At 38.4% G+C, this 12,574-nt stretch overlaps 1 protein-coding gene across 4 annotated transcripts in view; it reads right to left on the bottom strand.

Annotated features, from left to right (window-relative positions):
- rbfox2 (RNA binding fox-1 homolog 2) overlaps nt 1-6,357 on the bottom strand; it is a 41,462-nt gene extending 35,105 nt beyond the window's left edge. The window contains exon 1 of one of the 4 annotated variants that reach the window (XR_010893500.1): nt 5,358-6,356. Coding sequence is in view for 3 of the 4 variants with exons in the window: in XM_067374526.1 (XP_067230627.1) it covers nt 5,358-5,564 (207 nt within the window). In the remaining variant the exon portion in view is untranslated. Of the gene's footprint in view, nt 1-5,357 lie in introns of all 4 variants that reach the window. The other 3 variants (XM_067374526.1, XM_067374527.1, XM_067374529.1) reach the window with 3 other exon arrangements.
- Between the last annotated feature and the right edge of the window lie 6,217 nt (nt 6,358-12,574).

Below are 12,574 nucleotides of genomic sequence, written 5' to 3'. Positions count from 1 at the left end.
ATGTGCCGTAGTTAATATTTGTTGTAGATGAGACAAGCGGATCGGGACACTTACACAACACATCGTGATATGAGGCTGACGGGAAACAAACTGATCAGGATGAGCGGAAACGTTTTTACTCTCACCACAGTGAATGGAGTTGAAGATGATTTTGAAGAGACAGTGTTAACAGTGTGGAGAATCGTGGGTTATCTCTGCTCTGCTGCTGTGTCTCTTTTCATCTACTCTTGATAAACACCCTCTTTGAGCTCCGCGCGGCTCCCAGCTGGAACTAATGTCCCTCCTACAGTCCCCTGAGGGAACACTTAGCACTGCGCACAGCGCTGCAAACATCACTGCGAAACAGCACGGCCGACTCATGATGCTGATACTGGAAATAATCTGCAGTGCTTGCACAGTAAATCTCATGAAAACTCCACTGCACAAAAACGATAAACAAATCATATTTTGCATCAAGAAACTTAAGCCTATTTATAGGACCCATGGTGATTTTCTGATATTGTGTCCTTTATGACCACAAACTCTCATTACTGTAATATTTCAGAGCTTTTTTGTTCATTCTTAATGGCGACTCTTTGCTGTAATGCAAAAAAAAATCTCATTTTGTGCATTACAGTAATAAGCCCAAGACTTATTAATTTAAATCAGTATACACTCTTAAAAATAAAGGTTTCAAAAGGTTGTTTTTGCAGCAATGCCATAGAAGATCCATTCTTGGTTTCCCAATCTTAAATATCTTAATAATAAAAATAACTTTTCATCGCACAAAAGTTGTTTAAGGTTCTCAATGGAACCAAAAATGCCGAAAAGAATGAACATTAAATTATGTACTAACAATTGAACTTAAAGGGTTAGTTCACCTTCATGTCGTTCCACACCCGTAAGACCTTCATTCATCTTCAGAACACAAATTAAGATCTTTTTGATGAAATCTGAGAGCTTTCTGTTCCTCCATTGACAGTCTGCGCAACTTCCACTTTCAAGCCCCAATAAGGTAGTAAAGGCATCATTAAAGTAACCCATGTGACTCCAGTGGTTTACGAAGTGACGCGAGTGCTTTGTGCAAAAAAAAAAAAAAAAAAACATTTATAACTTTATTTTGTAAATAAAGCCTTCACAAAACCACCATGACACATACATGTGTTAACTAAATAGACGATGTTACGTGAAGTTGCGTTGGAGATTAATACTTTGTAAAGTGGTACATTATGTATTTTTTCACAAACAAAAGCACACAAAACTGAGGTTAAACCACTAATTTTAATGACGTCTTTACTACCTTTCTGGAGCTTGAAAGTGGTAGTTTCGTAGACTGTCAATGGAGGAACAGAAAGCTCTCAGATTTCATCAAAAAGATCTTCATCTTTCATTTTCGGGTGAACTAACGTTTTTAAAAAAAATGCTATTTTATTTCTTCGCATCACACAAAAGAGAATGAAAAATAAATGGAAAAAACAGAGGCTTAAAGTCATCTTCATTATTCAAAAGAAACGTTCTTCTGGTTTTGGGGTGAAATATGGGGCAGACATTTTCCTGACAGGTTTAACGAGATTCAGGCCAGAATCTGAAAGGCTGAATGTGTTTTTTCTGCTGAAATTTGAGGATCAGCTCTGATCTGCACTAAAGGCCATCCAGAGAATAAAGACAGAAACATCTGGAGTCCATGTGTGTGAAACAGACGACTAGAGCAGAGAGAGACAATGAGTCATACAGAACCCCGTCATGTGCCTCATTTCCTTAAGGACTGAGGAGCCGCTCACTGCCAACAAACACACACACACACACACACACACACACACTCTACTCAGCAGCGTCTCACTGGAAGAACTCGCAGATCTTCTGAGAGTGTAGAAATGACGATTCCCTCAAACTTACTGACCTGTAACTTCCTGTTAAAGGAGAACAGCAGAATGGAGCGATCAGGCAAAAGAGAGACGAGAACGAGAACAGATGGTCGAGCTGAAGAGGAGGAGGAGCTCAGTGAAGGACGGAGGTGAAGAAGAAAGACGAGATGATTTGCGAATGAGAGGACGTGTGTTTCAAACCTCTCCGTTACTTCTTGTGTCTGTTAGAGAGCCATGAGTGTGACCGACTGTAGTTTTGTGCTTCCTGTGTGTGTGTGTGTGTGTGTGTGTGTGTGTGTGTGTGTGTGTGTGTGTGTGTGTGTGTGTGTGTGTGTGTGTGTGTGTGTGTGTGTGTGTGTGTGTGTGTGTGTGTGTGTGTGTGTGTGTGTGTGTGTGTCTGCTGAACACATTTAAGATGGAGGTCTGGCGTCCTGACATAAGCCTCATGGCTCTGTGTGTGTGTGAGAGAGAGAGAGAAAGACTCCCTCAATGAGGTACTGAGAAACAAAGTACAAGAAAATGAAAAACACATTGCTCAACACACTTAAATAAAAAAATAAAGTGCTTTAAAAAGGTCAGTAAATATCTCTAAAGGGGAAAGCACGCCTGAAACAAACTCAATGCAAGTACATGGAAACAAAATTCTAGCGCTGCTGCTCGATTTCATGCATCGGTGCATTCAGAAACGCGTCAGACGGCCGTACGGAACGAACATTATCAGCTCTAACGCAAAGAGCGCAACAGCCGACATTAGCGTGAATGTCTTCGACGGTCCTTTATCTTTTAGCTCAAACACTTTTTGAAAAGTTTACGTTAGTAAAAATTCACACAGACAGAGCATTGATGACTGTTTGCTTGAACAGTGTTCGATCATTCACGTCACACTTTTGTTTTTCCTTAAGTTTGTCACTGACCACATCACACAACAAAAACATGATTTTACACCAATAACATTAGCTATGTTTCCATCCAAAGTTGTGTATTTAATTTATTTGAAATTTCGAATACCGCATAAAACATTTGCACGGTTTGCATCCAGCGAGTTGAAGGGAACAAAATAGTCACTTCTTGATAAACTGGCGCTAAATATCACTAAATAATTAAATATCAGAAAAATGGAAGTTGCTGCAGTACTGTACTTAATATAAATTATTTGCACTTCAGAGCGTGCAAATGAAACACCGTCAAACGCCGTCATGTTCTCTTGCATTCAGTTCACAAACACAATCATGTGAGACGCTTCTGAAGGGAATTAAACTACGACAGACTTTGCTCAGGCATTACAGAATGACCAATACAGCATCTGAGATCCGTCCGCTGTTTAGTCCAGTTATACCGTCCCATCGCAAAGTCACGTCTTTTTTAATGCGCATCAAGGAATTTATTCGGTAAAAGTGTTTCCGTCGTAGCTTATGCGTCGCATGAAAATGTTTCCAACCCCTTTGAGCGCATTTTTAAAATTTATGTGCATCTTGGCGTTTCAATCCAGCGTTTTTTTATGCAATATCTCAAAATGCACATAAAAATAGTTGGATGGAAACAGACAGATGTGATGCATGGATTAAACCGTGATGATGCTTTAACACTTTCTTGACTCCATGAGCACAGGCACAAAACCAGCCGAGACGCGTGCGCTTGTTCTATTGTCTGTGGCAATAACCATCACCACCACACCCCGATTTTACTGCTCTGCTCGCGGGGTCAAAGTTCAAAGTTGTCATGGTAACACATGTGTGCAATCCCATAAGGGTAATTACTGGAGACGTGGGGTAAGTAGGGCACGTCACAGCCATGATGAAAACGGCCTCTGTGCGGCAGTCAGAGTGACCCGACGGCATCGCGACGGAATCTGATCAAAGTTCCCGAGGATATTCAATAAATCCGACTGCAAAAAAAGCAAAGGCTTATCTGCAAATCTCCAATCAGTGCGTGTGTGAGAGAGCGAGTGTGTGTGTGTGTATTAACCCCCACCCAGCAGCCCGCGTCAGGATAAATGGGAGATCAGAGACTAATGCCACTCTGAAACAAGTACAGATCTCTTTAGCACAACAAAAAGCCTCTTTACTGTCAGTGATACAGCAAATCCTCTTCTGATGCATGCGTGTGTGTGTGAGAGAGAGGCTGTGGTAAACTGATGTGATTTTAATATCAACAGCATTGGGGTTTCCTCACCTTTTAACCAGTGAAATGTCACATAAGCGGTGTTTCCATCCAAAGTTGCGAATTTAACTTATGCACAAACATTTGCGAATAAAGCACCGCTTCCATCCAGTGAGTCAAAGAAAACAAAATCACCTCTTCCTGATGCTAAATCTCACTAAAAAAAAACATAGGAGAATCCAACATGTTATCGTGCTTTCAGAGGCTGGTGCTGCTGTTCGGGAACGCAGTCATAGACCGTTCTGGGAGGAATTATACCGAACCACATTGATGACAGACTTCCGAGTGACCGAAACAGCATTTCAGATGCTTTGCAACAAGGTTTTTCCACTGGTTGGTCCAGTTATGCCTTCCCATCGCACAAAGTCACATGATTGCTTTGATGCACATCGAGGAATTTATTCAGTTTTAGTTTATGCACATGTTTTCTTATCGGAAGACTTTATGCACATCTTGGCATTTCCATCCAGCAGTTTTTGATGCGATATCCCAAAATGTGCATAAAAATAGATGGACGGAAACATAGCTAAAGATAGCATTCACAAACAACAACTTCTAAACGAAAGAAGCACGCAGCACAAACTGAACTAGAGATGATGTTTTCAGGCCTGGTTTTTCCCAACTGTGCTCCTATTTCACTGCTTCATACGTCACTGGAAGTGTGTTTTTAAACAGACTGGATGACGGAGCTGGAACGGTGTGTTTACAGACGTCTCACTCCTTTAATTTCCTCTTTCTCAATCTCTTGCTTTCCATAAATGCGCGTCTCTAGTTACAGAATGGTTTGATTCCTGCAGCCCCCACTCCATTTCTCTCTCCGCTGCTGCAGGCAAATTTCCAGACACTCTCTCGGAGCAGGATCAATACCTTTTTTGGGCTACACAGGCAAGCGTTCACACACACACACACATCTGCTCAGTCTTAAGCCCGTCATGGTACAGTTTAGAGAAACCGTGAGCCATTAGCCAGTGAAAATGAGCCATTAGTACATGCAGCACTTTAGATCACTTACCGGAGAAACAGAACAAATGAACGGAAAGAAAGAAAGAGGGATGGATGGAGAAACTGCTGAAATGAGAGATGAGATCACGTCTGTCTACATTCACAGAGGAATGGGGCAGAGGTGCCCATGGAAAAGTACCGCAGGATGGAGAGATGGAGGCCTCGGATGAGACTGGGAAATCATCTCCATGATTGAGGAACATCTACTGCACTGAGGATCAAGTGATGGTGTCCATCAGTGACTGATGCTTGGAATGCCCCGATCATCTCATGTATCAGCCAGAGCGTTACATTGTTTCATACACACAAATAGAGCTGAGCTTCATACAGAGTCGTGATTTTAACGCTTACCTGTCCGAGCTCTCCGGTACCGTCCATCCGCGCTCGTTTGCACTCAGCCCCGACAGAATCCCCCGCCGCCGCGGCGCCCTCCGGTTCCGGGTCCCCGCGCTTCATCCCTCGAACCGCCGCCGAACCCGAGTCCAGATCCCTCTCGCGCTCCAGGATCCCGCGGCTCACGGGCAGCATTACAGATGCGACGTCGGTCGACATTAACATTGAAGTGGGCCGCAGATGTTGCGTATGAAGAGCGAATAACGAAGACGAGATGTTCTGGCAGAGGATCAGCGATCAGAACTGACGCTCATCTGACGCGTTAAAACCCGTTACAGTGTGACGCGCGTGTGCCGCATTAAAGGCCTTTGAAGAGTAGCGAATATCTCGGGCCTGGACGCGAATAACAGACTCGAACCTCGAGCAGAAAGCGTCAGAACGCGTCAGAATATCCTCTGGTGTGAGACAGAAAGCGCAGAATCTAAACACATGGACGGTCGAGGCGAAGGAAACGCTTAATGCGTCTGAAGGTTTCGGATCTCAAACGCCACTAAATCAAACGCAAAATCATGAAGTTCGCCTTTAAAAACAGGCGTCGCGGGAAAACGCGAAAGAAACGCGATGCATCATTCCAGTCCTTCGAGCGATTCAAGCGATTTCCTAAAACAAAGGAGTGGCGTGGAGCTGCTGCTTTTCCTTTCTTCTCCCTCTCTTTCTCTCTCTCTCTCTCTCTCTCTCAATGGATTCTTGCTGCGGAGAGGAAACGCACGCGCGCGCCCCTCCTCTCCGGTTTCCTCGCGCTCTCGTTGCTTTATTCTTGCTGCGGTTTCCCGTTTTCCCTGTTTGAGCACGAAGATGTTTTGGTGTTTAACTCGGGAGCCGAGCGCAAGATTACGCACTAAATATCAGTGTTATATCAGATGTTTTATTCTCAAATATAAACCCGCAGTGCTGCGAACGGGATACGTCAGCATGTGACGAGCCAATAATGAATGTTCCTTATGAAAAAACGCTTGGAGAAACACAAACAGGAGCAGCAGAACGACTGAAACTGAAAGCGCGAATGTGCTGGATCCGCGCGTATAGACGCGTTGATATGGGGAGATAACCAAAGCGCACATGTGATTAGCCTATTATTGATTTATGGGATTCATTTGCGGTACAGTTTGTTCCTGCTGGATTCGCAGTGGAAAATGAAGCCGCTGAAAAGCGAGTCGGTTTTGTTGCGTTTGCGCGACATCTAGCGGCAACATGGTGTCGTGACACCCATCAAAATACATAATTAAAGGGTTAGTTCACCGCAAAAAATGAAAATTCTGTCATCTATTACTCACCCTCATGCCGTTCCACACCCGTAAGACCTTCATTAATCTTCAGAACACAAATTAAGACATTTTTGATGAAATCCGATGGCTCAGTGAGGCTTGCATAGCCAGCAATGACATTTCCTCTCTCAAGATCCATTAATGCACTAAAAACATATTTAAATCAGTTCATGTGAGTACAGTGGTTCAATATTAATATTATAAAGCCGCGAGAATATTTTTGGTGTACCAAAAAAACAATATAATGACTTATTTAGTGATGGCCGATTTCAAAACACTGCTTCAGGAAGCTTTGGAGCGTTATGAATCAGCGTGTCGAATCATGATTCGGATCGTGTGTCAAACTGCTGAAATCATGTGACTTTGGCGCTCCGAACCGCTGATTCGACACACTGTCTGATTCATCTGTGCTCCGAAGCTTCCTGAAGCAGTGTTTTGAATTCCTGATACCAAGAATTGAATTGTTGATATCAAGAATTCATATCCTGAGAATAAATGAAAAACATCAAAATGGCTTGACATAGTTTTCTGTGTTGAGGACTGTGGGTTCACATTAAGTGGAATCATTGGGTAATATAGAAATGATTGTTATATAAAGAAAAAATATTTAAATAACTATTTACTGATACACAGCATCCTTCCAGTGTTATTCTGCTGCACCTTATTCACTCGCTCAGAAACCAGACAGAAATGTTTAATAATCAGAATATATGTACATTTTGTAACCGTATTTGTAATATTAATTGAAATATTAAAATAATTTGTAATAGTAATAATATTTCCTGCATTTGGAGGTAGGTTAAGGTTAGCTCTGACCCACTTTACCCTCGTTTTGAGGGGAAATGCTTCATTTAATAATTCATGGCTAAACTTTAGCCAAATTTAAGCATAAATACTTTTGAGTTATTTATGAAAGAAATACATAAATGAAGAAGAAAGCCAAAACATTAAATATTATGGATGTGTACTGAGTTATCTACTATTTTGTAGAAGGGGTCAAAATGATAATTTTCACATGAGATTTTGGGGGTAAAAATGACTTTAGAAAGATGGCAGCATCATTATTTTATTTTTACACAGAGAATGATAGGTCTATCAGTGAAATCTGTTGACTTGAGCAATCTTTGTTGCGTAATATGCCAACAGTGACAGTACAAAAATGGGAAAAAGTACTTTTTGTGTTTTTTGTCTGAGGCTTGCATACCTGTAAATCATGAAGTATTACAGATCTCTTAATATCCTATATATGACTTTTCTTTTGGCATCTTTATTTTTAAGACCCTGTTAAATTTCCAGAGATATGGAGATCTCAATGTGGCTCCAGGAGTACATTATTAAATTGTAAACATTTTCAGTAGTCAAAAACCAAATGTGGGTCAATTTGCATACAGCTGATACTTTTTCTTTTAAAGAGGAATATCTGAAGAACAATTAATGTTGAAACAAGAAATGCATCGTGTTTTTTTCTATCAACTCAATTGCATAAAACACACTTGTCTGAGTGCCATACATATTCTTTTTCCAAAGTTTGCATGCAACTCTAAATGCATTAAAGATATCTCAATATCCTTCTAGATTCATATTCCTAATAATCATTTCTTTTGTAATCTTCATTTTTAAGGCCCTATATGGTTCAATCCCATAAATATGGGGATCTCAATGCAATTCCGTGTTCAAATTGTTGAATTTTACCCATTTTCAATGGTCGAAAACCAAATGTAGGTAACTTTTCAAACAGCTGATGCTTATTGTGTTTAAAGAAGAAAGTCTGAAGAACAATCATGCCTTTCTGAAACCTTTCTGAAATGTGGTTGATTTGACACAGAATGACCCTTTCTTGTGCGCAATGTTTACTTGACAAAAATGTGCAGTTTTCTAGACTCTCCCTTAAAGAATAGAACAATTTAAAGTGGGTAAAACTGACCCAACTTAAGGGGAATAAAAAGTTCTAAATCAGTGTCAGTATAAAAATCCAAAAGCATTCAAATTAAGTTTGGAGTTAGTTGAAACTGTTAAGTTTTGGTTGTGCAACTGAAACAAAACTCTGTATTGGTACACCAAGGTCATGGTCATTTCTATTTATATAGCACCTTAAATAACATAAAAGCTGACCGAGGTGCTTCTCAGCAAACAATAAAAAATAATCACACAACTATAATGGTTAAAAAGAAACACGTTTAACATCTTTATCCCTAAAAAAGATGACCATTTAAAACCCACAGCAGCCAAATTAATTAAAATTAATAAATAAAAAAAAGACCTGAAAAAAGCTAAACATAGCCGAGTTATGAAAAGGCCTGTGAAAAGAGATATGTTTTCAAGGACGATTTAAAATCACACAGTCTAGCAGATTGAATAGCGAGTTCCACAGCTTTGGGCTAATACAGAAAGATTTAAAGTAAGACAATAGGACAGTTAATAAATTATCAGATCTAAAAGATCTCTGGAGGAGTAGGGACAAATAAGATCTGTAATGAAAGCTGGAGCCAGGCCATGCAAGGCTTTAAATACAAACGTTAAAACCTTATAATCAATTCTAAATTTAACCGGTAGCCAATGTAGATATATTAAGATGTGCTCCCTCTTCGTTCTCTCCATCAAGCTGTGCATTTTGTACCAATTGCAAACATGAAAAGGAAAACTGGTTGAAGCCTCGTAGAAATAAAGACATTAATGTCTGTCTCGAAGTCATTAAAAGATAAAAAAAGATTTAAGCTTCTGTAATCCCCTAGGATGAGGGGGTACTGACATTAACATGCTGTATTCACTGTATTACACACTATAGTGTATATCCTATATCCCATTTTTGTCAATTTTTGATTTCAAGTGCTGATAGGTCCGTATTTTGACGGTCTGGACAGCATGCTGTCCTAACACCTACCAGTCAGAGCTCAGGAACCACCCGAAATGCTGCAAGAACTAATCAGAAAATGAGAAGTATATATATATTTTTAAATTCACAGAGACCACTGAGTATTTGGCATTGATGATCATCCATTAAAAAGATGATTGCAGTGATCGAGTCTCAGTGTCAAGTCTGAATTTGTGCACATCTCTATTAAATGCATACACCGTATCAAGGTATGATTTACTGCAATGATGTATATTGTAAATGCAATAAATATTTTAATACTTTTGTTAAGTCTTGTTACTTTTGGATTTTCTTCTAATGTTTAAAATTTTTTTATGAACTATTATATGAACTATTAAAGAAAATGTATAGGTTTATATGATAAATGTGAGGATATTGATCTGGAAGAAATGGGGCCATAAAGAACCTTTTTAAGACTTCTTTGTAGACTTCTTTATGGCACAGAGAAAGAAATGGTTCTTTAAAGAACTAAAAAAAGGTTCTTCTATGGCATCGCCGTGAAACCCCCTTTTTGGTTCTTCCTGGCACCTTTTTTTAAGAGTGTAAGCTAGAAAAAAGAGTTTATTTGCTTGTCGAATTTTAACTCAGTGTAGATATTTGCTTTCAGTGGTCCTAAATTACAAATAAAACTATCTAAAAAATGAGGGAAACGGAATAAGATAATTTCTGTCTTATTTTAGTTCAAATGATGGAAGTTATCACCAATTCCAAACTTTAATATCCTTTACACAAGCTAGAAAAGCAGATAAGGACTCAGTGCCAGGTTATATTGGTAAGTGTAATTGAGTGTCATCTGCGTAAATATGATAGGGAACCTTATGAAATTCAAAGATGGAGCAGATAGGGAGCAGGTTTAAAGCAAATAAAAAGGGGCTTAAGATAGAGCCCTGCGGCACCCCTCACAAACAGAAGCTGGGGATGAAGAAAATTCTCCAACTACAGAAAAACTCCTCTTGGTAAGACAGGACTCAAACCAATGTAAGCTGGGGAAAAAACTGGCTCTAACAACAGTGTTTATTTGCTTGTCGAATTTTAACTCATATTTGCTTTCAGCAGTCCTAAATTACAATTAAAACTAAAACGAGGGAAGTCAAATAAGATAACTTTAGTCTTGTTTTACCCTAAAGGGTCTTTTTGACCCCAGGCAACAAAATGTAATTTTGTAACAAAATAATTGTTTTAAAAAAAAAAACAAATGTAATTTTACTTTGTTTATTAATGTTTTTATTTCACATTTATGCAGTTTTTGGAGGATTTATCGTATCTTTTAAATTTATATAAATAAATAAATATTTTGTTGAGTAGGTTTTTATACAAAAACAGCTTTTTATGTAAAATTCACTTTATAAAAGACCCACATTTATAACTTTCATTCATGTGGATAACATGTATAATTTTACATGGTTGAATCTTTGCCCATCTTTTGGAAAATGCAGTTTTAAAAGTAAAAAAAAATATCACTTTAACCAGTAGATGGCTGCAGAGCTCCACTATTTGCTATTTAACTAACTGAAAGACATCTTTTCACAAGTTTTTTTTTTCAGTTAGATTCATATCTAAATATTATGAAATCACAATTATGACAATAAAAATTACCTAGTTTAGCATTTCTTTTGTACTGAAAATATAAGTTTTTCAAAAATGTTTATTTTGAGGATGAATTTTTTCCATTTTCTAAGTGGGGTCTCATAATGTAACAATATTGAAAAACTAAACTAAATACTAAACTAATACTAAAAAAGTAGCTTTTATTGTCGCAATTGTGATTTTATAATATTTAGATATGAATCCAACTGAAAAATACTTGTGAAAAGATGTCTTTCGGTTAGTTAAATAGCAAATAGTGGAGCTCTGCAGCCATCTACTGGTAAAAGTGATCATTTTTTTACTTTTAAAACTGCATTTTCCAAAAGATTTTTTACATTTTCAAAAGGCAAAAATCTTCCACTAAACCATGTCAAATTATCAAATATCCCTATGAATAAAATTTGGAAATGTGGGTCTTTTATAAAGTGAATTTTACATAAAAAGCTGTTTTGTATAAAAACCTACTCAACAAAATATTTTTTAACTTATATAAATTTAAGAAATATTATAAATCCTCCAAAAACAGCACAAATGTGGAGTAAAAACATTAATAAACAGAGTAAAATTACATTTGTTTAAAAAAAAGAAAAACAATTATTTTGTGACAAAATTACATTTTGTTGTGGAGACCCCAAAGACCCTGAGTGTACTTCCCAAACGAAGGCCGCACAAGGGTTAATTAAAATGATGGAAGTTATCACCCATCAAAACTTTGATGTCATTTACACAAGCAAGCAAGGCAAATAAGGACTCAGTGCCAGGTTTTATTGGTAAGGTAATTGAGTGTCATCTGAGTAAATATGATAGGGAACTTATGAAATTCAAAGATGGAGCAGATAGGGAGCAGGTTTAAAGCAAATAAAAACGGGCCTAAGATAGAGCCCTGAGGCACCCCTCACTAACAGAAGCTGGGGATGAAGAAAATTCTCCAACTACAGAAAAACTCCTCTTGGTAAGACAGGACTCTAACCAATGTAAGGCTGCATCACAGATACCAATATACCTAAATTTAAAAGAATGCAGTGATCCACAATGTCGAACACTGCACTTAAATCCAACAAGACCAAAATTGCACAATTTCCGGAATCCACAAATAATAACATGTCATTCTGCCCTTCTACACTCTTTCCTTAGAGCACAAACTTCTCCGTTAAACCATGTATGTTTTCTAGATTTTTGTTTCTTGACTTTCAGAGGGGTGATTTCATTTAAAATCTCATTACATGAAGTATTAAAACTGTCAACCAAATCATTAACATCAGAGTACTGCATCGTGTTACATATAGATACATATATAATATACACTAAAATATTCATTGCTCTGAAAAGTAGTTATCACAGTCGTCGGCTCATAGGTGGTTCCACACAGCTGTGGACTCCATTTGTCTGTGGCAGAGAGCCAGAAATGTGCATTTGCAAGATGTTACAGTAGATTTACTCATTTGTTCCTT

Source organism: Chanodichthys erythropterus, chromosome 21 (genome assembly GCF_024489055.1).
Source record: "Chanodichthys erythropterus isolate Z2021 chromosome 21, ASM2448905v1, whole genome shotgun sequence".
Taxonomy (NCBI): domain Eukaryota; kingdom Metazoa; phylum Chordata; class Actinopteri; order Cypriniformes; family Xenocyprididae; genus Chanodichthys; species Chanodichthys erythropterus.
This window is presented reverse-complemented; position numbering and strand designations above follow the sequence as displayed.